This window comes from Trachurus japonicus, chromosome 11, assembly GCF_045865225.1.
Source record: "Trachurus japonicus isolate A0001 chromosome 11, Traja_1.0".
In the NCBI taxonomy this organism is placed as follows: Eukaryota; Metazoa; Chordata; class Actinopteri; order Carangiformes; family Carangidae; genus Trachurus; species Trachurus japonicus.
The window spans coordinates 19,699,418-19,724,529 of record NC_140917.1 but is presented as its reverse complement, the minus strand read 5'-3'; the positions used below and the strand labels follow the sequence as shown (position 1 = coordinate 19,724,529).

At 43.1% G+C, this 25,112-nt stretch overlaps 2 protein-coding genes across 2 annotated transcripts in view; both read left to right on the top strand.

Moving 5' to 3' along the window:
- pard6gb (par-6 family cell polarity regulator gamma b) overlaps nt 1-17,743 on the top strand; it is a 31,248-nt gene extending 13,505 nt beyond the window's left edge. Inside the window, exon 3 of the mRNA XM_085791559.1 lies at nt 16,072-17,743. Coding sequence (XP_085647685.1) covers nt 16,072-17,198 — 1,127 coding nt within the window. The 3' untranslated portion in view covers nt 17,199-17,743. The remainder of the gene's footprint in view (nt 1-16,071) is intronic.
- A 2,102-nt stretch (nt 17,744-19,845) lies between these two features.
- Nucleotides 19,846-24,640, top strand: bloc1s4 (biogenesis of lysosomal organelles complex-1, subunit 4, cappuccino). The gene is made up of 5 exons (XM_085791569.1): nt 19,846-20,251; nt 21,908-21,979; nt 22,095-22,196; nt 22,748-22,882; nt 23,627-24,640. The coding sequence occupies exons 1-5, from the start codon at nt 19,925-19,927 to the stop codon at nt 23,723-23,725; spliced, it is 735 nt and encodes a 244-aa protein (XP_085647695.1). The 5' UTR covers nt 19,846-19,924; the 3' UTR covers nt 23,726-24,640.
- Nucleotides 24,641-25,112: the final 472 nt, after the last annotated feature.

The window sequence follows — 25,112 nt, the reverse complement described above, 5'->3', positions numbered from 1 at the left end:
CATAGCGGATGCATTAATGATTGCTCGTTCTTCTGCGTCACAAATCACAGCTGACACACATGTTCAGTTCTTCTCTCTGTTCCAGCGGCTCCGGAGGGGAGGTCCTGCGTTTTAATTAAACTTGAGGGGGATGTTGTGTTTGGCAAAACTATATTGGTGTTTGTGTTTCCTAAGTCCCTGCTCTCATTTTGGTTTACGACCCCGGCTTTGAACTGAGTCCCCCACAATGAAGTTTCCAGACAGTGTGGGACAAGGAGCGTCTGTGTTGGGGTGTTTGTCCTCTGATTTGCTCCTCGCTTTTTGATGAACATTTGATGAATTTACTTGAGCATATTTAAAACCTCAAGTCAGCCGGGTCCCTATTTTTTGGTTTTGTGTGGTCACAACTTGTCAAATAAGATAGTAGACAACGCAAGTCGCTTAAATATTTTTGTAGTCTTTGTGCCAATTTCCTGAAGGATGCAACTGATTTGCAGTTCTTCATTTTGGTAAAAATGAACAATACACACAGCTGCTCTCAATTCTGAAAGGCCTCGACAGTCCTTCAGTTGTGACTGCTCTCAAAACTCTCAAAAACTCCAGTGGCTGAGTTGAAATTGACCTCATCCTGCATCTAAATAAGCCCTGAGATGCAGGCTCTGGAAATTGTACGCTGGATGTGATGAATATAGCCAGTCCTTCAGGGACAAACAAACAACTTCCTAAGCCGCCACCACCACTACAGCCACTCCTCAGCAGCATGAACCTTCAAAGAGAGAAATCAAGCTTGAAATACTCAAGTCGAGTGCATTATTTCTCTCCAGGCTGGAAAGCAGAATGAGTTCCAATGACCTTGAATTTCAAAACAGTGTGAGGGTTTCCTCTTTGTTTATGTGTTAGTTTGTCTTCTGACATAAGGATAAAGGGCAGAGCTAGTTTAGGACAGGACAGCTATGTAGATAAAGACAGCTGTTTATCTACACAGCAGCATTTTACCTTATTTTGGAGCATTTCACCTTTTTATTCCCATAAGAAATTGTTTGTATAGTGCTTTAGTGTTATGTCAAATAGAAAAGTTGTGATTCTTAATCTTTTCAGGATTACAGGAAAGGACTAGTTCAGTATTTTTGGAAACATGCTACTACTCTCTTATCTTTCTGTTCAATATATGGCCACAGCTAGCAGTAGATTGCAGCAAATTGAACACCATCGGACAGAACCAGTTTAGCTGTAATGCTAAACTTAACTTCCTGGTTGGTAACTTTACATTGAATAGACAAACATGGGGCTGAAATGAACTTTCTCAGTGCATTTTCCAAATTAAGGAACCATCCTTTTGCTGCCAGCCCCTTCAAAGCCTGTTTTTAGAGTCTCCATTTTACATCAAGAGGGCCACTCACCCATTTTATCATACGCAGCCATGCAGTCATCCTGACAGACGAGAGAGTAATAAGCCCTAGATGAGTTTTATCACAGTGGCAATTTACTCTGCCCACCTCCATGAAACTCTGCTGCTTATGTTCTGCAGGACTGAGTGTAATTTTGAGAAATATAGTAAGTCATTAGCTGACTGTTGCACGACACATTGAGAAGTCAACAACCACAACAAATACCTACTGTAACGCATAAAACATCATAAGGTTACGATAACTACCAGTGAAGGAATGTTTTTTCCTCCCTCAGCCAGACAATACTGAGACTGGTTGAATAAGAAAATGCAGTGGAAAATTCCCAGGCCAAGTTTAGAACCGAGCCACGAGCAAAGTGAGGAAAGAGGGTGAAGATTTGGGGTTAGAGAGAGCGGGGAATATGGACGCTGGGTGGGTGTTAGTGGGTTTTGGGAGGGAGGAGTTGCTGGTTTGTGCAGAGACGGCTCGCTGTGGGACTGCTCGCTGCAGTTCCTGTTTAATTACAGCTCTGCTGAAGGACAAGGCCAGGCACGCTCTGCCTGTGCATCTGAAAACTCACACTAATTCACATATGAGCCAGGGATTTGTGTCCTTTGAGGAAATCACCTCTTCAGGTTTGTTTGAATACAATGTCGGACCAGAACAAAATGCTGGATCTATTTTGGGTTGGCTTACTCTTTTTTGGAGGGGGGAGGTTGTTGACCATCTTCCCCACAGTTTGAAATTCTTTAAGTACTGTTTTCCTCCTTGTTTTTCACTGGAAGTCACATTTAAAAAAAAGTTTTGAATCACCAAACCGCTCACTCGAGTTGTTATCTTCTAAACAATCGCCCTACGTCCACTTTGTTTTTCTTGCCTCTGACGCAATATGTCGCTTTAAGGCATAAGCAAGTTTTGCCCTGAGAGCTAGCTGTAGCACTGCATTAACCTAGCATTGCCTCTGCACAGGGTTATTTTGGGAGTCCATAATTACAAAGGAGGGACTGACTTTGCTTCTCGACAGCTCATCTGCAGCAAACACACTCACCACTGGCGAGGTTCAGAGCCACCCAGCTCACTGTAGGTTGGTGTCTTGGCTACACAAACAAAGCTCATACTCACTGCTGGTTAACCGTCAATAATAAATCCATCAGCCCGCCTAGTTTATACTTAAAGAAAGGCACTTAACCTCCTGATTTGAAATGAGTGGAGTTTGTTGGTCATATACCGCTGCTGGCAGCGCACATTGCTATAAATACTATACATCGCAAATGCACACAAATGCACTCCTTGTCCCCCTGAAACCAATCAGATGTGGTCGGCCTCGCAGCATGTGAAGTCATTTATTTTCCCCATTTGATGACCCTGCTCAGAAGTTCACTGTCCCCCAGGCAAGAACCATCCATAACTAAATCCACTGAGCTTGAAAGCCTGTGCAAACATGGCTGCTATAGGCTGTGTGTGTGTGTATGAACATTTGATTGTGTCCTTCTGTCTGCATGTTTTTTATTGTGTATCACTACTTTTTTTTGTACCACGTGTGTTCAACATATGGACTGAAACGACAACATGCAGTTTTTCCATGTTCACAATGAGCAGATGATCATGCCTCTAGCATTAAAGAGGAATGTTTATGTGTCACAACCCGTTAAGCAGATGCTGGATGTGTTTTTTCTTTGAAATGGTCTGATCTGGTCTGCTGAGAGGGAGTTGACTGTTTCTTTAGGGTTGTTTACTCTTCTGGTATCCCCTAGTGGTCCAAACCACACTGACTAAATCTGAGGCCATTTTGTTGTTTCTGTTTTTTTTTGTTTTTTAAGCCAAAAAAAGGAATGTCAGAGTTATTTATCATATTTTCTGAATTGGATTGAATTCTGATTTTTTTTCTACCTTCAAATGGTAGTTAAGTGTATTAGTGTATTATGATGCACTTGATTTGTGAGGACTAATGCAGCGTGTGTGTGTGTGTGTGTGGGTGTTGTGTGCTCGAGGAATTAAAAGAACAATTACAGCCAGTAGTATAGCCATATATAGGTCATGAGACTAAAACAATGAGACAAGCTGTCGTGCCCCTCACCACTCTGACTATTCTTCAGCCATAAGATGTACTGAACTGCTTTGATTGGCTAGAACAAAACCAGAAGTGTTTATGATTGGCTAGAACAAATCAGCAGACCAGTGAGTCTGAGAGTAGCCACTGCAAACTTCATTTAACATCAATCTGGAACAAAGTGGATCTAAAGCACGTGTCTTATTTGTGGTTTGTTTGTGGTGTGATTTCTTGATCTTGGAAGTTTTTCTGCAGTTTTCATTTAGTCACTGCATATTTGACTTGTGTTTTACTTTGCTGTACTAAAAGAAAAGAGTTGGTCTGTCTTCAGTGATCAGTTGAATGATTCAGAGTTACACTTTGTAGCTTTTTGAGCAACTTTTTGTTTATGCATCTGTGATTCAGGATTCACTGTGTTAATGCCAAAGGAAATTGGGCAAGAGCTCTTTGATGTCCAATCTGCAACAGAGTGTCTCCTCACTGTGTCCTCATATACAGTAAATCCTCTTAAGAAGAGGGGTGAGGAGGCCTCAAAGTGAGTAATTCTGATTTTATTACAAAAACACCCCCTATTGCATACCTTTTAGTCATAGTCACAAAAAGGTGGACTTGTCTGGTTCACTCTCTGTCAATGAGCCCATTTTAAACGGGACGGTGCACTGGTGCATTCATCAAAGAACCGTCCTGAAAAACATTTGTACTTGAATCTCTACTGTTTGGTAAAATATGCTGTTTTACAAACTCCTGAGCTGACTCACAAATGTCTGGCAGAAATAGACAGACACACACCGTGAGAAGACACTGCCCCTTCTCCCTCCCCCCCACCCCTATCCCACTTCAGCCCCACCACCACCTCCCCCGAGTCGGCGGTTGAATCAGGCCAGCTCAGCAGTTCAGGATGGGAGAGGAAGGAAAAGAATGGAGGAGGGGAGGAATGAGCCCTGACTCTTGTGCTGATATGAATTGTGTCCCAGAGACTCGCAGAAACAATGGACACTGACAGCTCATGTGGAAATTCTCCCACAGATAGTTTTGATACGCTCTGTGTGCGCGTGCGTGTGTGTGTGTGTGTGTGAGAGAGAGAGAGAGAGGGAGTAGAGGGAGAGGGAGAGGGAGCAATGATATGGCTGCAGAGACTCGATGAAGTTAAACCACAAATGGAGTCAGTGGAGCAAAGCAGGAGCAGGAAGAAGCAAGGATCTGTGTCACCACACACAGGAAGTGTTCTGTTATGCTGTGTGGTTGTGTAAGAGAGGGTGTTGGTGTGTTCAGGTGCAGGGGAGGATGAGGCCTGTCCGAGCTTGCAGAGGATTTGCCCGATCTCATCCGAAGAATCAGGGTTTGGGGGGGGGGGGGGGGTTTGGGGTCCTCACCTGGACGGAAAGGGGTTTTTCATTGACCCCTGTCCAAGACTGAATAGAGATCAGAGGGGGGGGCCCGCTCTAGCAGCAGGGTCCAACACATACCAGTGGAAATGTTATGCTGGATCCTTCTTCAAAGAATTGAACATGCTGAAGTGGAACCAACACCTAAAGTGGACAAGAGGCCCGTATTCAGCCAATACTATCACATGATGTTGCAAAACAATGCACGTTTGAGTGTCGGAGCTTCTCAGAAGACATGGTGTGTGTGTGTGTATTTGTCTTTGTCTGCTTGGATAAGGATAAAAAATTATCTCATTCGCATTCAGAGACAACATTTTTTCTGGCCACTTATAAATCGAGTTGTATCGTGAGGGATTATTTTTCTTGCCCATGGTGTGAATGAGCTGAATGTCTCCAGAGGCAGCTTCATAACAAAGGATCACTTTTCCTGTGGGCTGATGTAAGACCTTCACAGCAAGACCTCTTCTGTGAAGACACACAGTCTCTCCCCCCACCCCTCCCCAAACCGTCCGTTTACCACAAGCGAAATTGAAATTGGCTCTCAGGCGGCACAATGACTTTGTTTCTCTTTTTACCTGTTTACAGAAGGAAATTTGTCCGTTTGTCAAGTCCACATCTGTCTGCTCCCTTGATTGTCTCATTTCCTCACCTGTCTGCTTGAATGTCACATCCTCCAGCAGTTCTTAATCTCCTTGCAGCGTATGTGTGTGTGTGTGTGTGTCTGTGTGTGTGTGTGTGTGAGAGAGAGAGAGAGAGCCAGATACAGTATACCATAATCCTCCTAGTCTGCTTGTTGTCTGTCACCTGCAGCCGATAAAAGGCTCGAAAGTGACTCCAGTTCATGTCGGTGCCAAAGAGATTCACTCGGACAAAGGGTGCAAACAAGGGCAGTAGTGGAGGAAATGAGACCCGACCGAGGACCCAACTGTATCTGGTCACATAATAGCGTGGTCATCTTTTACTGCTACAGGTCCCAGGTGTGTGGACTGGTACGGTCTGGGCATACTCATCATTAGCTCCAGTGAGATGTCAAAATGAACTCACTAGAAATGTTTTAGTCTTTTGGAAATCAGCAGCCTGTGAGTTTTGCACTCTACTTAGCTGCTGTTGGTGCACATGAAAATAGATTGTCCATAGTTTTTATAAATTACCTTTTGAAGTACATAAATAAGTTGCTATGACTTTTCTATAACGGTAATATTCTCTGCCTTATTGATTGCATGTAATGCTTTTGTCCCTCTAGTTGTGTCTGTTTGGGGGCCAATTAAATGCTGGTTTATTAAAATCTGTTCTCTCTCCCTTTCAAGAATGAAAATGTGCATGTTTTCCACTCTTGCTTTTCAGACCAGACCTCTAGATAGCACAATGGTTTTTAGAAATGGATGCGCTGTGACACTGTACACAGTGTAGTATTTAGATGTGAAAGTTTCCAAACAGAGATGATATTATGGTCATGTTACAGCTAAAGGGCCAGACATGTTATTGCAGGTTTCAGTGGTTTATACATCATGGTGATAGTGGTAGTGAAGTAATGTTTCAGTCCATCTAGTCATCCAGAGCAACAACCGCTGCATCCTCTTTACATGTCGGTTTATTATTTTTAGCTCTCCCTAATTCTCCCAACCTGTTTGCTGCCATTTAAATATCATGATTAATTCCGACACTGCTACAGCATTACGTGGGTTTATTGATTTTCCTATAAAAAGTATCTCAACAAGCTACTGCAAATGAACCATGTTCCCTCTCCTTCGCTCCTGAAGCAGGCCGGCATGAATCATATTCACACAGGACTTATAAATTCAGCTCTCTTCATTAAACAATGCGGAGAGAATCCAACAGAGGGCAAATCTTTTCATCCTGGGGCTCATTAAACACTATTTGATGGTCGGAGAGGTTGAGGGCGGCTAAGCTCACGTTCTGGTTTGTGATTGTTGGAGAGGAGCGGAGGATTTATACAGCCATTGTTGTTATGTGATGTTGTTATCTGAATGTCTTTCTCATAGTAGAGAGCTGGCTGTGTACGAGACGGGAGGAATGCTGGAAGAGAAGCAGTCTACACAAGGATGAATTATCTCATGTTCCCCTCTAGTTGTGGGGTCATTCTGTCTGTGTTGTCCCTCGGTCTGTCCTCTCTCTCTCACACACACACACACACACACACACACACCGTCCTAATCGCTCACATGTACTCTTCTCACACAAACAGAAGGCCAAACAGGTGGCAAGGACTTGAGTCCAAGTCTGCTGCTGTGACTTGTGTCGCCACTACGCTGCCAGAATCTGCTTCCCCCCCTTATCCCCCGTCTTTTGTCAGAATGGCTGTGAAATGTATCATTGGTCATATGGTCGCAAGGACTTGTGCAGCGTTTTTTTTTTGTTGTTGTTTTTTAACGGTTACGCTTGAATCCGACTCTTCGTTGTTCTCTTTGAAATGAGAAAATCTGCCCCCGTGTTTATTGCTCAGTATATCTTTTGTGAAGAAAGGGGGTCCAAGATTTCCATTAACTTTGTATTCCACAGTGACATTTATTTATATCTTTGCATGGGTAGTGAGCAGCGGAGGCAGCCCGGGTACCTGTGGGCCAGATGGCAGCGGAGACTTTGTGGAACTTAAATCAACAGCATGTGTTTTCTTGGTTGGAAACATCAGCAGAGAGGCAGCTGGATTAAAACTAGAAGCAGCAGCCGCAGCAGCAGCAGCAGTAGTAGAGGGAGGAGGTGGAGGCAGGAAGGTTTGAACCCCCACCGGCACTTTTTTTTTTTTTTTTCTTGGAGGGAGGGGTGGTGGGGTGCAGTTGATGGAGTGTAGATTGTTCCTTTTGAGGAATGCAAGACCTGTCTACTCCATCGCTCTCCTCTTCCTCACTCTTTGATGTTTCACCCGCTCCCTCCTCTGCTGCATGTCAGCCCCCAACACACACACACACACACACACACAGGTTAATCTCTTTATGTACGCACATGCACTCTTCTACTCCCTTCTTCTTTAAATACTCCTCTCTCAGTCTTAACCTCTGTTCCCCTTGTGATTTGGGCCAAGCATCTGCATGTGGGTGAATAAAAGTTGCTGGAGCTGTGTGGGGTCCAGTGTGTGTTTGTGTGTGTGTGTGTCTGTGTGTGTTATGGGGGGTGGGGTGATACCTGTAGCGAATCCTAAACCTGTGCTGTGTGACTCCCCACCCAACCCCACCACCACACAGACCGAGCCAGCACGGAGCAGACGAGGCAGCTCCATTTAACTTGTCCCAGATGTGCAGCTCGGCCTCTGTGTGCCGCAGTAACTGCTAGTGAAATGAGTGCAGGGAGTGCACGCAAAGTGATACCCAGCCCATGTACAGTATGTATGCTTGAGCTTTGCCTCATTTCCCTGTACAGTTTTTATAATCCACATCCTTTTTCTTTTTGTTAAAGCCACGGCACCAATTACAAATCAAGGCTTTAAGCCCTTTTTTTTCTACCATACTCCTCAGTTGACTTAAAAGTAAAAGCAGTTGTACTTGTGTTCATTCCTATGCAGGATGCACTGTGGTGTTAGAAATATTTAGATTATGAATAATTCTTATTTAGTTAAGATGTTATGAAGTTAACTTTTCTTTAAAATATGTTGAAATACAAGTAGCTAAGTAGCCTCAAACTGAAACCCACAAGTAAGATACAAAAGTCTCTCTGCTCAAGTGCACAACTTGACTAAATGTACTTTGTGACTTTTCAGCCCTGCTCCTCTGATCTTTTCTTTTTTGCCTACTATAACAGAGCATGCACAAGATCACAGATATTTCCACTAAGTTCCTACTCAGACCTTCAGAGCAGCTGTCGATTTATAACCACGCACGTTTATCAAGCTTCTCCAAATTTCCACCCGGGCGCTGCCTCAACCATCCCTAAAAGAATGCGAAATATGTTTGCATGTTTAAAAAAAAAAAGGTTCTTCTTTATTCTGTCTGGATTTTTTTTCCATGTTAGTGTTAGCTGAACGTCTTGGCAGCAGTCGGCCCCTAAACACACAGATAGACTTCCCGGCTGTCTCCAACCGGGAAGGAGAGGAGACGTCCAAGAATACTGATTGTTTTGGTTCATTCAATACATTTCTATGCATGCGTCTCATTGGAAGGGGGCTCTACATGCATTTTATTTTGACAAAGGTGAAAACTTGACCTGGCAACTGCAAGTGGAACAGCATTAGAAGAGAAATGCCTCTTTTTTTTTTTTCTTCAGCATTCGCTGCAGTTCTGTTACATGGGAAAGAGATGGAGAAAAGTGCTGTTCAGCTCATTTTTCTGTATTTGGATTTGTTGTATGAAACCACTGGAGAGTCATCATGAAACCCAGCTATTTCTGAACCCCACGCTATGAGGAGAAGGCAACACAAAAGCGCTCTGCATTTCATTAAATCATGTCTTTTCTAATGCAAACACAACCAAAAAATGCAAAAATGTCAGTAAAGGGTAAAGAAAAATGTTTGAGTGGACACGTATGCCTACTGTACAGCATTGTCCTGGGCTGCCTCGCTTCGTCCTGCGCGTCCTGCTCTGTCATGTGCTGTTTCATCCCGTTCTACTTTATGCTACGTATATTCCTGATGGGTTTTGAAAGTGAGGAGCCTCCATCTGTGTGTGCGTGTACATTTGTCAATCTGTGGGGCCCAGGAATGAAGCCTACTGCTACAGCATCCAGTGACCTAATGCAAAAGGCAGCAGGGTCGAGCACTATTCACTGTTCTCTCTCTCTCTCCCTCTCTCTCTGTACCTCGTCTCTCTCCAGTGATTATGGTCTGTCCTGTCACTAAGCACTTTGTCACGCTTGGCCAAAGACCATGATGGGGGCTGGGAGCGTGTGTGGGAGGGGGGTTGTTGGGGTGCAGGAATGTCACTTGCATAGATGGGCTGTAGCTGGATATTTTGTAGACATAGCAACAGGCCAGAGGTTGTAGGCTGTAGTTTCAACGTACAGTAGTGAATGTATAGATGAAGGAGGATGGTGACAACTCCAAAATCTCTCAGCCAATCATCTTTGTGAGTAGGTTTTTCCATGAGTTATTAACATGAGAAGTCAGGAAACCTCAAATTAATTATTAATCTTAATACTTGAACATATGGTTTCATGTCTGCATGCTAAGTGTGTAGCAGCCACTTCAGTTTCCTGTTGTTAAGCTGAAAGTTAAAAATCCAAAATTTGGAGGTTGCATAGTTGCTCTCTACTCTGTGCTGATGGGCGCTGCAGATGCAAAGTCTAGTATGTGATATAATCAGAATTTCATGCATGCTTCTTTGCTTCATATATCTCAATACCCGACTGTAATGTGGAGTTCTTTGCATAGTGTGCTGTCACCCTAGCAGTCACTGGTTCTTGTGAAGCAGTCTGAAAGGATTGTGTGTTTGTGACGTTCCTCAGCTGGACTGCCAGTGTCTGGGTCAGATCACTGAGTAAAAATATCATTACCAGAGGGGTCACAGCCCTGAGGGGCCACTGCTTAAGCTGTTAGCAGGGTGTTGATGCTGTTGCCTCTTCCCCAAGTCTCACTGCATTTAATAACAAGGCTTTTCACAGATGAAGACAGTAATAGACAATTGACAATATAGCCTTTGAATGGCAATCAAATAAACCAGTGTATTTCCTTTAGTCAGAACTTTAAAAGGCTACTTGTTATGTTTCATACTATGTTACTTTTTATTACTTCTAAAGCTGCATTGACAGTAACTCAGTCCATCAGAGGCCAGGAGTGGTACATACAATATGTACGGGCCACTTAGCACATAGATTTTCAATCTTGTATATATTAACACTCTTATACACAGGCACATGCTGATGCTACAGACGCAGCACAAATCATACAGAATATAATCTCTGTATTTAGCTCCACCAGCGTCTTGTGGTCTCCGCATGATGTTTCCCCTGCCAGTACAGAAACACCAAATATACATCGGTGTCCCAACTTTCACAAAGCCCTGTGTGAAATATCACACATGAAGCTGCCTCCACACACACACACACACCTCTGCAAACATCATTAGTCTGGATGTCTGTGTTGCTGCGACGGTACAGCTTACTGTTGTCGAGCCAGGAGCTCATTTTTGTGTTTGACAGTGTACCATTTCAGATCAGTGCTCACATATTGCCCACACACACACACATCATTGAAATTCCCTGTTGATAAATATTATGGTATTCTTTGTGTATTACTCACATTGCTTCACACGTGTAATTAAGCATAAAAAGGATTTGAGGCACAGTGTAAAAATGGAAGTGTTTTTGTTTTGGTTCATTTCCATCGTCTTTTCAGTGTGTGTGTGTGTGTGTGTCTGTGTGTTTACAGTTGTGTTGAGTCAGTAGTGAATGTAAGAAGACGTGCCAGGAACAAGTGTGCAGAGCCCTTAATGGCTGATCATAAAACTCTTTAGATTCCTGCCTTTTTATGGGAAATGGTGGAAAGCAGTAGGACTTTTAAGGGGCCTTCTTTTCACAGCTTTGGTTAACTGGAGGTGGGCTTTGGTGGAACAAAGACTATTTTTCCACTTATTCCTCTGCTTTGCAAGCTTTGAAAACAGCATGGGGCGTTCGACAGCAACTGAGAATCACAAAGAAACCAGTTTTCTCCTCCTTGAACGCACCACGATCACACGGAAATGCTGCACATTAGCCTTCCTGACCGATTTAAATATAATTGTCAGTTTTCGTTGACGTTAACATTTAGTATGGGGTGTGAAGGTGTCATGAACTAAAGGGGATGTGTAATTTGCATATTGTCAAACAGTATCCTGGCAGGCTTCAGTTAGCCAGTCGCTGGTTCAAAGCGGTCTGTGCCTGTCTTGTGAACGTATGTAATTCTTCAACCTGTTAGGAGATATCTCCAATGACATTTACCTCCACATTCCTGAGATGTCTCGTGCACATGCACATGCATGCACACGCGCGCACACACACACACACACACACACAGACGGACAGACTCACACACTGCCACACAGCAGGCAGTAGAATGAAGAGACGCCCAGAAGCCGTCTTTTCACCTCTGACCTCTTTCCCCCTGACCCTCTGTGGGTTATGGATCGGAGCCACATTAGGTGGTGTGTTCTGGTTATTATGAGGGGGGGGGTCTGGCTTCAGTCCAGCTCCAGTATGGAAAACTGGTGAAATCCCACTGTCAATTTCTGACCTTCTTTCTTTATCCACCAAGCTGTGTCAGAGCGCTCACATTACCCTCGCTGATACTCTTTACCACAGATGTTAAATGTTATTTAAGTGAGTGGATGTTTTTCCGTCCCTGTCAGCATCCAGCTTCGCTATTAGCTGGATTTTTGGTGGAATTCCCTGACCTTAAGTTGAGAACAAACTGAGGTTTAGGGTAAATGCAAACAGCTGGGGTGTGCATGCACATTTATATGCACTATATGCACATTAGGTGTTCCCAGATTGTGCCATCACCTACGCTTTGCCTACGCTACGGCATTTTATATTCTATCGCTGCTCAGTAAATAAGGTGCGCTAATAAACAACAATGGAAAAAATTACTAACGGCTAATTGAAACACAAGGTTTTGCTAATAGGCTTTTGTCCTGAGGTGCTGTTGAGCCTGCAGATGCCTGGCAGTGACCCGACAGGCTTTGATCAACGGGTTCACATTGGCTTACCCATAATGCTTCAGTGTAGCAGGGATTAGGGTTGTCAGAAGTTGTTACGATAACCTTTGTGAGATCGACTGGAACATGCTCACTTAGTCTAGTTCTGTGCCACAGACAGGGTGTGTGTGTGTGTGTGTGTGTCCCAAACTTGGCAGAGTTTAGTTTGGTCTACAGAGCTTTGACACCTGATAGTTCATTCTTAGCTTCTTTGAAGTAATTGATGACCTTTATGAGATTGGATATTACAAGAAGGATAAGTGCATCAGTAACAGAGAACATAATGTGTAACTTTGCAATGGAAAAAAACCCTTTTCAGGTTGATGAATGCACTGGTCTAGGATATAAAACCCCAACCCTGCAGACAGACAGGATTTCTCTGCCACAGCCTGATTCTATGACTCGACATTTTAATTTGTTTGGCATCTCTTCCTACTACTGTAATCCCATGATGCTCCAGTGGTTTTACTGACCAAGGGAATATACTCGTTATGGAAGGCACAGTGCACATAATGGCTGCAACTAGCAATTTCCATAATCAGTTCATCAAATGATTGTTTTCTTGGTTAATCGATCAGTCACTTTGTGAAAAATGCTAATCGCTATTACCCAGACGGCAACATTCTCAGGCTGCTTGTTTTTCCAAAACAACTAAAAATGTGAAATGTAAAAGTAACAAATTATCAAATTTGGAGCAAGTTAATGTTTGGTGTTTTTGATTTCAAGAGGATTGAAATGATCAATTAATTAGCCTACCAAAACAATTGCTGATTAGCCTACTTTTTATATTTTTAGCTCTAGTGCACTTCTAGCTTCCTTGAAATATGAAATGACTTCAGGGTTTCCTGAACCTGAGGCTGAGTTCATTTACGCCTGAAAGCCTCTTTTTTGTCTTACTTGGCTCGCACTCACATTCTTCCATGAACTATGTGACGCGACTTGGTGATAGATTGATCCATATATAGATATGTAGATGGGAACATGAAGACTTGAACTAAGTTTCTAGTACAGTTAACAGCTCTTCTAACAAAGTCCAACTGTTTTTAGAAGAATAAGCACAGTGGGGGAGATGTATAGTTTATTTGTTAATATTTGAATGACATTTCTAAAGAAGAATTCACACAAAGACTTTTAAAATATAATTTTCCTGGTGGGCTGTAACACATGTGTCCATATTTAACCAGCTTTATCTCACTCCTGCCTGTATAGCTGTTGCCCCAGGATATATCAAATGCCCCACCCCGTGTTTTTGTATCTGTAGCTTTCTTTCAACAAATTACACCAGCATGGGATTCTTATGGGATTTTGCAAAACAGCTGTGAGACATTACACGCCGAAAGCATAATTATAGTTGTATCCATAGGATTTCTGACTGAAAGATCGTCTGCTCTTCTTAAGACGCTGGTGATGTGGTGGGCTGTGCGGTGTGCCGTCGGTTTCAGGCTGAGGTAAGGGTGTGGAAGGAGGAGGAGGGTGTTGCACCATAGACCTGTAATGAGACTTTCCCTCCCAATATGGTTCCCATCAGGCGCACTTGCACTTGTGGCTGAAATTCCAGCGCTGAAGCAAAAGCCTTGTCTGGATCCAATCAAATCAGCTTCTGCCACGACATGCATAGAAAACTAAGGATACCGTGCGCTATAGGTTTGATGATACTCAGACGCTTCAGCAAAAAGAAATGAAGGATTTAAATGAAATCATTTTAAAGTAGTAAAAGTTGATAAGAGGCTTTTTCAGGCTATGTCTTTATCAGGTTTGGCCCAGCTGTTTGGCCCAAGTCACTGAGCACTCGACAACACTGCTTCATGTTGTGCCAGGAGACATCAATCTTGTGTTTCACAAACACTCATTTATCATTTTTATTTTTGTCATGTCACTCATTTTCCCCATTTCAGTCACTGCCATGTCTCCATGTGCACTGTGGTCGGTGTCGCCGCCAAGCTACGAGCCACAAGAGCTAGCTTTGCAGTGATTCACACCATTGAGACATTAAGCACATACCAGAATTTACACCATTTCCCCCCCTCAGATTCATTCCATCTCTGCTCTAAAGCTGTAACAAAACACAACTCCTGCTTAGTCAACACTCGGCTCAGGGCGAACAAGAGGAGGTGCTGGATGAAGACGACATGTATTAACGAGTCAGCATTGCAAAGGGAGTTGTGCGGCAGACATCCGCACTCCTGTGAGGCTGGAGGGTCGAGCGGCCAGCTGGCTGTGCTCACAGACTCCATATTTGTTTTAGTGTTCTCTCCTTTGAAGATAGGACCTGGAATTAGTGTGCTCATGCATGGACACACACCTCCCCAAACACACACACACACAATAATTTCATAAAGCAGGTGTCCCACACAGTAGGGCAAAGATGACTCATCCCTGTTGCCATGGAAAGTGCAGGAGCTGATGCTCCCGCCTGGGGACCCTCACTTCCTGTCACATCAGGCTTTGCTGTGTCCAGATTTCCTGTCTGCCCTGAGAAGGGAAGATTAGAGAGCTATCAAGTTGTTGTTTTTTCATCAAGAAGCACACATGTGACCACTAGTTTTGCCTGAACCACAACTCAGAGAACACATTTAGTCATGTTTTCTCAAGTGTGACACTTTATTTCACCTCACTTCAGCCCACGCTTTGCTAAACCACAATCTACCCTCCCTTTTTTTTTTTTTATCTAAGCTAATCTAAGCGAGTGCATGAGCTTGTTTGTCAGCGGATATGTAGTTATGAAGGAGTCATTCTCTTATTGTGAGGGTGTACTGCTCCTCCATGAACGTTTTCATTGTTTCACTGATTGCTCTAAATCTCTGGTTGGACACATCATGCTTAAACTGAGATTACCATACTGATGTTCCCTCACAGCTCAGTCTTTCCACAGTGTATTGTCTTGTCCTCCTTTGAGTTCACTCTCGTGTTAAGCTGGAGGAGCACTGGAGACTCTTTCTCACTAGTATTGTGTAAAAGAACAGCACAGTCAGTATTCTTCATCTTTTGGCCTCTGTTTGTACTAAAGATAGTAAATATACAGTATGTCCCTTTTTGTAGAGCAGAAATGCGCACTGGGAGTCCCTACAGCTGCTGCCTGGTAGCAGAAGGGTGGGTCACCTCTGTCAGCACAGACAGGAATGCTCTGCACACTCAGCATTTTATCCAAACATGCTCACACACACACACACAGGGTGTCTCAGTAGTAGCAGTATGTGAATATACTGTAGTTGACATGCTCACATGTCATTTTTCATACATAGTCGGACTCATCATTCTAAACGGGACACAGTCGAACACTAAACCAGCAGGCACTGGGGTCTTGTTTATGGCTACAGAAATACAAACTGTGTTAATGTCACATGGTATAAAATCTGTATAAATGATTAACAAGTCTCCTGCAGGGAAATTCCTTTCAAGCACATCTGTGCATAGTTTGAAGAGCCTGAGAGGCAGGTGGTTTGATTTAAAGGTGTGTTCATGTGTACAGCATTGTAGTTCTAGTATGGAAACTTATCTGTTGTCAGTTTGTTTTAACTTTCCATATCCTACTCGCTCAAACATTTAGTACCTTCAGGTATTAGGGAACAAAAACACCTGTGTTGCACATTAACAGTGTTGAGACGTGTGCACTCATTGTTTTCTGTTCTCTGTCTCCTTTCATTTCTTTGCAGAAGAGGCCGACTATGCTAACTTTGGCATGAACACAATAACACGCAAGAAGAAGGCAGTGGTTGCGCTGCGCAACAACGACGTCAACCGCAAGAGGCCACAAATCCGCATCGGCATGCCGCAGGACTTCCGCCCAGTCTCCTCCATCATCGACGTGGATATCCTCCCCGAGTCCCACCGCCGCGTCCGGCTGTATCGCCACGGATCAGACAAGCCCTTGGGTTTTTACATCCGAGACGGGACCAGCGTACGGGTGACGCCGCACGGGCTGGAGAAAGTCCCCGGCATCTTCATATCCCGCCTGGTGCCCGGAGGGTTGGCGGAGAGCACCGGACTGCTGGCGGTTAACGACGAGGTGCTGGAGGTGAACGGCATCGAGGTGACCGGGAAGTCCTTGGATCAGGTGACGGACATGATGATCGCCAACAGCCACAACCTGATCGTGACGGTCAAGCCGGTGAACCAGCGCAACAACGTGGTCCGCAGCAGCAGGATCTCGGGCAGCTCGGGCCAGTCGTCCGACAGCAGCGGGTCGACCGGTTACCCGAGCCTGTCGGTGGCCTCGGTGGGAGTGGCGTCCTCCGGAGCGCACGGTTACCAAGATGAGCTGGAGAGCGACGAGGAGACGGATATCGTCATAGAGAGCAGCATCAAGCGGCCGTCGCAGAGGTCCAACGCCTCCCTGGCGTCCAGCGTTTCTCGCACACACCAGCAGACGAACACGACGGCTTCAGGCCCGGCGGCGCCCCCCAGCCCCCCCACGCGTCCCTCATCCGTCGTCTCCACCGCCTCCTTCCACACCCAGCCGAGCCTCAACGGCGGCTCCCACCACCACCACCACCAGCAGCACCACCAACACCACCACCACCACCAACAGCAACACAGCAGCCTCAGCTACCAGCTCCACAGAGACCTGAGCCTTCAGCACAACGCGCACCAACAGTCCCCGCACAGCCACCACCACCACCACCACCACGTTCAGCCCGCGCATCACAGTAGCAACCCCGCCCTCCGCCACAGCAACGGCAGCCTGCACAAAATCCTCAGCTCCCTGAAAACGGACCCACGACACAGTCTCGCGCTGCCCAGGGGAGGGGTGGAGGAGGATGGCACCGTCATTACCCTATAATACTGATAAACACACACTCAGAGACATAAACATCCCAAACTGCTCAGAGACTTAAACTGGAACAGCAGGCCGGATACGTATGAACGCAAGTGAGTTTCGTCAGATACTAATTTTGTAACTTCTGTTTGTTTTTACAAGATAATTTGATAACAGAAATCTGCAAGCCAGGAAACAAGGAAAATGTATTGTGTATATATTTCTTGTATTTTTAAAGCTGTTTTTGTCTTACATGAAAAGATTTGTACGTATGTATGTAATAAGCACCAGAACAAATAACTGTTTTTAGGAGAGTCCACTGTATCCTAGAGTTCTGAATGTGCCTACAGCCGATATCTTCTGTTAGTGACCACTTTTATTAAGATCCTTTCATTCTTATTACTGGGACCAACTTGGGGTTGCTTATGGATGTTTTTAAAGAGTAAATCTATATTTCTTATATTCTGATAAATGCTGTGTAGAATATGATTTTTTTAATAGTTATTTTATGCATTGATGATTGTGATCAAATCCTTGTATCTGTTCCAATAAATTATTCTGTCTCACAATTTTGCAAACTGGAGATGTGGTGTTTGGGTTCAGCATTTATTGGATTGTGTTATGTCATTTAAAACCATTTATCCTTTATTTCCACAATTATGTCACACTATTAAACTCGTAAGGATATAGATAATAGTTTATTTCTCTATTTCTATTTCTAGAATTATTTCGTATTATTTAGTATTTCTATTTCTATTTCTATATCTATTTCTAAAACAAATTAATTGATGTCAGAGGGCCAAGAATAGATGTTTGCTACTGTCCATGTGCAAATTTTATTTCATTGGCAGATAATGTTTGCGTGATTCTGTTTGTCTCTATTAGGTTACCCAATTTCACCTTTTTTCCCCAAACTTATGCAGTGTAGAAAATCATTATCTATTCAACATGCAATGGCTGCAGTTTGAATTCATGCCTGATGGGATTTAGAACAACACATGACATCTGCTTTAGGTTTCAGAGCCTCAGGTACAAAAGCTAGAAGTGCCGCTCTACTGTCAACAAAAGAAATAATCACAGCACTGACTGACGTCCCATGTCTTCACCAGTGGCAGCAGCATCTGGAGACCAGGAATGCATAACCATAAAATATGTCTTAAGGGGCGTGACTTTGGTTTTCTTGGAAATGACTGGGTGTGTTATTACCCTACTGCAGCTAATGAAAAGCTATGAAGATATTTTCACCTCGGTGCTAAAGCAAACACGGTAAAATCACACTCTCTTTTTTTTTTATAACTTCCAAAATAATGACAAACAAGATCACAAGAATATTTTCATGGCCACTTTACCACAAACATTCAAATCTTCAGTTTAATACAACAAACTGATGTCATTTGAAGGCTATAATCAGGAGGACTGGAAGTGGGAAAGACAAGGCGGGTCAATTTTCAAAACAAAGTCATTTGCTCTAGTCATCACAAGGTGAAAATTTCAACCCTTTTCAGACACAACTAGCCTTTATCATCCCCTGGCTGCTGGATACAGCTGATACATCTGACCTGGACATGCGGGAGGAATGCAGCTTTGTCCTGGGTCAGAGGCCCTGCAGCAGCGACGCTCTCCTTTCACCTCTCTGCTAATGAATGTGTGTCTGCTGTGTTTACTCAGCATGCCACACACCTTAAACAGCTAACAGATCATGACACCCAGCTGGTCTGCTTTGGTTCTAGTATGCACAGCACAGACAATCGGCCATTTGTGGATTTAAAGGGAAACCCACAATTCATGACTCAATCTTTGCCGTCATTCATGAGGTAAGAAAATTAGCTAGAAAAGTTACCTGTTTGTTGCTCAGTGATGATGATCTGCCAGTTCTGGGATTCAAGGCAGACTAATTAACACTGACAAAGTCTTTGCCAACTTAAAATGAACTGTAAAACAAATGGAGAAATACCCCAGCAGATCAGCCATTGCCATGCCACAGTTGTGATTCTTTTCCCCATGTCAAAATGTTTGTGTTTCTGGTATTTTTGTAAGTTGTCATGGCGTTTGTATCAGACCTGTGCAGATCATCAGTATGAGTCCATGCAGTAAGTCTGGCTGCCATCTGCTGGCCAAGATGCCCATGGCACATCTACCATGAAACAAGAAATGCACATCAGTTCAGTGCCACACAGTATTCATGATTGATTGAACAACATTTATTTCCACCACAAGTCACAAATTGGTTTGTCATGAATTGTAAATATATATTTTTTAAACTATATATGAAACGACTTTCCAAAATGATCAGACATGTCACCATCATCATGTGCCTGTTCTGAAAAAAAAAAAAAAAAAAAAAACATCAAAAATTATAAATTATTAGTTGGACGTTTTTCACGCACAATAATGAAAGACTTTCCTGTCAATGGTGCTTCAATTCATTTTTAATGATGCAGCGCTACAGTGTATTTATATCCCAATGTTTGTGATTGTGAACTTTGTGTGGCTGCTTTGCTGAAGGTTTATGGGCATGTCTTCTTTTTATTTTATTTTTTAAATCCTACGAATAATGAAAAAGTATATTTCCGTCTACCGTGGCATGGGCTCTCTATGAATTGAGGTTTTCCAATTTTGTCTTGCGCGGTACAAGGTTTTTGAGTCTTGCGAGCCGCCGTCGGCTGCACAACACACGTGACCCTCGCAGTCAGTTGACAGAGCAAAACACGGCAGAGAGAGGCGATAGATCAGAGAGAGAGAGAGGAGACATGGACCATCATCAGATTGACAGGGTGGGCCTCCTGTCCCCTCTGGAGGAGTCCAGCGCGGAGATCAGCAGGGACAGCGGCATCGTGTCCCAGAGCGCCAGCAGCCTGTCCATGGTGAGTGAGATCCTGAGCAGCGGGTCGGTGTCGCAGAGCCCCAGCTTCGGCGCAGCAGCGGCAGCAGCAGCAGCTAACGCCGACCCTCCGAGCCCAGAGGAGGCAGACAGACAGCCCGGGACAGACCAGCACGACCCGGAGCAGGACGACGAGGACCTGAGACACACCGCCCTCAGCTACTCCAGCTACATCCGAGCCACGGCCGGAGAGGAGGTTTGTTTGTGTACTATACACACACACACACACACACACACACACACACACACATACTGCTACAAGAGACATACAACAAGTCATGTGTGGACGAACTGGCAACTTTACGTTAGCCCCCTTTGTGATTTTACTCTCGGATTAGACGACAGAGTCTTTTACAGTATGTAATTAAGTGCTTCATCTGTGGTTAATAAGTCCTTTATACATAAGGTATTTAACGTTATAAGCTAATCACAGTTTTTCATGGTTGCCAGATAGTGGAAAACCCCCTCTAGCACAACACTTTGTTGGTGTTATAGTTCTTTAACTCATTGGTTGGACCACCTCCCTATTAAAAAAAAAAGGATATTTGGAATAAAATTCAGTTATAAATAGTTATTCACATTAACAGACACACTATTAAGTTAACTGCAAAATGCTATGACACTCTTTCAAAGTGTGAAAGGACTAAACATGTATAACTACATTAGCATACTATTAAATATCAACACACAGCCATGTTATTACCTCAGCATTTGAATACAGGACACAATTGTAAGAGTCTTTATTCTACAAGAAATTGGGAACTGTTAGATCAACAGCTAGTCAAACTCTATGAAATCCATCAATGGGAGTGTAATGTCTTTAGATAATGGGCTCTTTGCACAGCTCCACTACTTCCTGAACTTAATGCTGCTCCTTCATTTCCTGTCTTACATTATTGGACAACCTGATTAATCCAGGTGTGTCTGAGTCACAATGGTCAGACACACCTGGATTAATCAGGTTGTCCAATAATGTAAGACAGGAAATGAAGGAGCAGCATTAAGTTCAGGAAGTAGTGGAGCTGTGCAAAGAGCCCATTAAAACAATACATTGGTGGGGTGCTCTTTTAAATGTTTAGTTTGTTTCCTTTCATTTTTGGATGATCAATCTCATTTGAAAAGTTACATTTCATCTTACTATTGTCTATTGTCACTAAAGCAGGGTTTTGGATTGATTCAAAGTATTATCCATTGTCAGAAAAATAATTCGCTGCACATTCAAAGCTTAAATTAATTTCTCATGTTCCAAGCTTAAGTTCAAGTGAAATCGCAGATAATTGGGTTTTTTTTTTTTAAGTTTCATGTTGTCAGATTTCACTCTGTAACTGATTTGAATCCAGGCCATGTGACCTCTGTCAACACTTTTTCTGTGTCACAGTCATGTGCCCTATAGTCAAATACAACTTGTTTCTGATGTCACGTCGTACATAAAGGGTCCAAGCTCATATACAAACTTGGTCAACTTCAAAAAGTGTTACCTTTAAGACAGTTGTCTTGGATTGGCAGTCACTGAACTGTGTTTTGGCCGACTGTCTAGCTCGCTGTCACTCCTGAGCTGACATTAATTGGATAAGCATGATACCAGGGAATTTATAAAGTGAGCTAGCTGGCTCTGTAGGAAGACAGAGGCCTCTGTGTTTGGCCATGTGGTGCTTGCTGACACAATTTAAAGGGATTTTATCGAATTCCAGCTTAAAGTGAAACGTTGGGCTGAATTTTAAGTGCAGAGAAACTAGTCCCCAGCTGGTTCAGTTCATTTAATTCGTAGTCAGTGTTTTTACTGTAGGCTCTGCATAGTTTGTATGCATGTCTAACTTTTAACTATGTGTTTTCTTATTGATTTATCATTTAGATTCTGTGCTTGGAAAAGAGCTTGGAAGAAATGCTGACCAGAGTAGATGAGTTTGTTGGGATGTTGGACATGGTAAGTGAGGCCACACTGTGAAATAATGAAAAATTAAGTGTCATTATAATGATTTGGTATGAGTGCACTGTGTCTCATTTTGTCTATTGCATACTTATTATTGTTTTTTCTCCAGATCCGTAATGATACTTCCCAGATAGTGAATGAAAACCTACCTCAAATCCAGCAGAAGTCTGATGAAATGAGACAAATATACAGAAGAATTGATAAGTTAGAGGTAAGTGGCTGTATTCATTTTCAGAGGCTGAAAGGGTTAACACTGCACACTTGATCCAATGAATGGGATCCTGTGACCAAAGCAGATTGTGAACTACTCCAATAAGGACTGTGAAATGAATGTAACACTAAACCTATAATGTGATCGGATGGAAATGGGATTTGTGCAAAATGTTTTTTATATATTAAGAAGCTATATGACATGCCATCTTCACAAGAGGAGAAAGTAATAGAGCCAGTATGACCAAGTCGGTTTTTTACTGGTTGGTCACTTCCTTTTTTCCTCCGTCAAAAGCAGAAGTAAACAATGATCCTGGAGGGCAGTATGCTGCCGCTTTCAAAAGCCAATAGCTAATTTTTGGTGAGGTATTGAATGCAGAGATAGATTTCTTATTTTTCCATTCCTCGTGTAAAGGGCCTTTTACGTACATACATTACACGGTGACACACTTTTACATTTACATTTTGTGAATATTATTTTCACATAATATATTTAGCTAGGAATCTTTCTTTCATGAGCTTCTTTCCATGTCCTGCCTGCTGTGCCTACAGGCCTTTGTAAAGATGGTGGGAGCCAATGTCAGTGCCATGGAGGAGCAAGTCACACAGGCAGAGGGAGAACTAGGAACGCTACCTGGTGCTTTCAAGAAGATCCTTCGCACAATGAGTGTCCCAGGCTTCTTAAATGTAAGAGCTCCTTAATGTGTTTGTGAAAAAATACTTTAACATTATCAGTTTGCCCCATAAGTTCTATGTATTGTACATTTACATGTTAAAGGGATAGTTCAACATTCTGGCAAATCCGCCTATCGCCATAATTCCTACAGTCACAGGAGTAGGTGGACGGTACAGGTCCCCTGTCCCTCAAAACTCATCAAATACACAATCCAACAACTCCAAAACGCTCTCATGGAGAAGTTGTGACCTGCACATTCACCACGCTATAAAATAATCATGTATAATTATTAACTACTTGCGCTTTTGAAATCACTCCACCCAGCAGCCGTGTCTGGAATGTAGTTCGGGCTGCATTTCTAGAAAACAACTCTGTCTCGTAATGTTACATTATTATTTCATGGCGTGGTGAATGTGCAAGTCACAATTTGTCCACGAGAGCATTTTGGAGTTGTTGGATTGTGTATTTGATGAGTTTGATGAGGGACAGGGGACGAGCACCGTTATCTCAATTGTGTTCGCTGAGCAGCTCGCGTCTCTGCCCCACAGATCTCAAAACAACATGCACTGACAATTAAAAGTAATGAACCTACTCCTATGACTATAGGGATTATGGCAATTGGCGAATTTGCCAAAATGTTGAACTATCCCTTTAATATTGACATAAACAGTGAACGACCACCATATAGATACAGTCAGATATATACTTTTTACAATTATTGGAAATAAGACTAATTTGTGTCTGTTCATTTGCAGAAACCGGCCAGCCCAAGAAGACCAGCACCACATCAGCGTCGAGAGGTCCCCAGTGTTTTCCGGACAGATGATTATTTCACATCACAGCCCGAACAGTGACCCGCTAGAACATTTAACTTGACGTGGTTCTAACCTCAGAGGCCTGTTTGAATGAAACTGTAGAGACAACTTTTACTGCCATCCATTGCAAGCGGATCTGTTGGTACAGCGGCCTCAACAAAGCAATAGTAGCCTTTCTGAACAAGTCACTGGAAGTCAAGAGCGTGAAGACACTCTTCATTTTTTGGAGTGTCATTTTCCTGGCAGCAACAAGCACTGAATTGTAGCAAAATGATTTTAAAAGTGCCTAAATGGGTCTCATTTCTGTCAGTCTTGTTTTCACCAGTTGTGAGGAAAACAAATGTCAGCTGTTCAGTGTGACAAGTCAAGAGGACGTCATCCTACTGCAAGGAAGGCACAACAGGAGGAGCTGTAAAGATCTGAAGATGTATTACACCAAGGAATTAACCCAGCGTTTTTTTTTATAAATTACATTCCTGTTACTGGCGTTTGTAAAAACCTGCACGCTGAAAGTTAAATTAATCTGTGTTTATAATATCTCGTCCCCCCTCCCCGAGCAATATTGATCTCATCCAGTTACGGATTTAATGTCTTCCACATCAAAATATTTACGCTAGTGCAAGCCTGACATTACTGGCTATGGATGACAGTCGCCCTATTGATGTGGGGCTACATCTTTAAATGGCACCTATGGAAAAAAAAGAAAGAAAAGAAAAAAAAGCACACTATTAATAAATTGCATTAGTCAAAGTCTGGGCCAGTGATGAAGCTGTGATGGAGTCAGTTGAGATGTAGTCCTGACCCTTCCTACAAAGTTCAAGGAGTAATGGTCGCAGCTGTGATTTGTTATTCAAATCATTATTTGCCAAAATAGTTAGGAATAAAATGTTTCATTTACAAGTTGATTTTGTTTTACTGTTTTTAATATAATCATTAAAGATTTATTTGACACAAGGTTTTTTGTTGCATGCCCAATTTTTTTATTTTTGTTGCAATTTCTCCTAGTCATGGTCACGGGTATTCACCATCACCAGTTTATGGTATTTACTCAATGGCATAGATTGTGTTTGAAAGGGTTTCCCATTCTCTCTGATAGTATGAATTTATCGCGATTTGTAGCCCTGAGTTTAGTTTTTCGGGCAGCCCTTACCTTCAAATTCTGAGCCCGCTCCCACGACTTCAAGACGTAAATACCAACCTGTCCTTAAGAGACGTTGATCTTAGTAGATTTCAATGGCGGCATGGTGATACCTAGTCATTGATGTATTATATTATCATAGATCCATGTACCGAGTCAAGGAGGAAGAGGTCCTGACAGGCAAAACTCTGGGCAGCGGGTAGCCTCGTGAAAGGAGGGTCCTCATTGGTCAGTTGGAAGGTGACGTGTTGAGTTTGTCATAACCCAGAGGAAGCGGGAACACCATCA

Excerpts from the sequence above, each read along its gene's own strand:
- bloc1s4 (XM_085791569.1), top strand. The coding sequence starts at position 19,925 with ATGGACCATCATCAGATTGACAGGGTGGGCCTCCTGTCCCCTCTGGAG. Across the intron at positions 21,980-22,094 it reads TTGTTGGGATGTTGGACATG|ATCCGTAATGATACTTCCCA; the intron begins GTAAGTGAGGCC and ends TTTTTTCTCCAG. Across the intron at positions 22,197-22,747 it reads GAAGAATTGATAAGTTAGAG|GCCTTTGTAAAGATGGTGGG; the intron begins GTAAGTGGCTGT and ends CTGTGCCTACAG.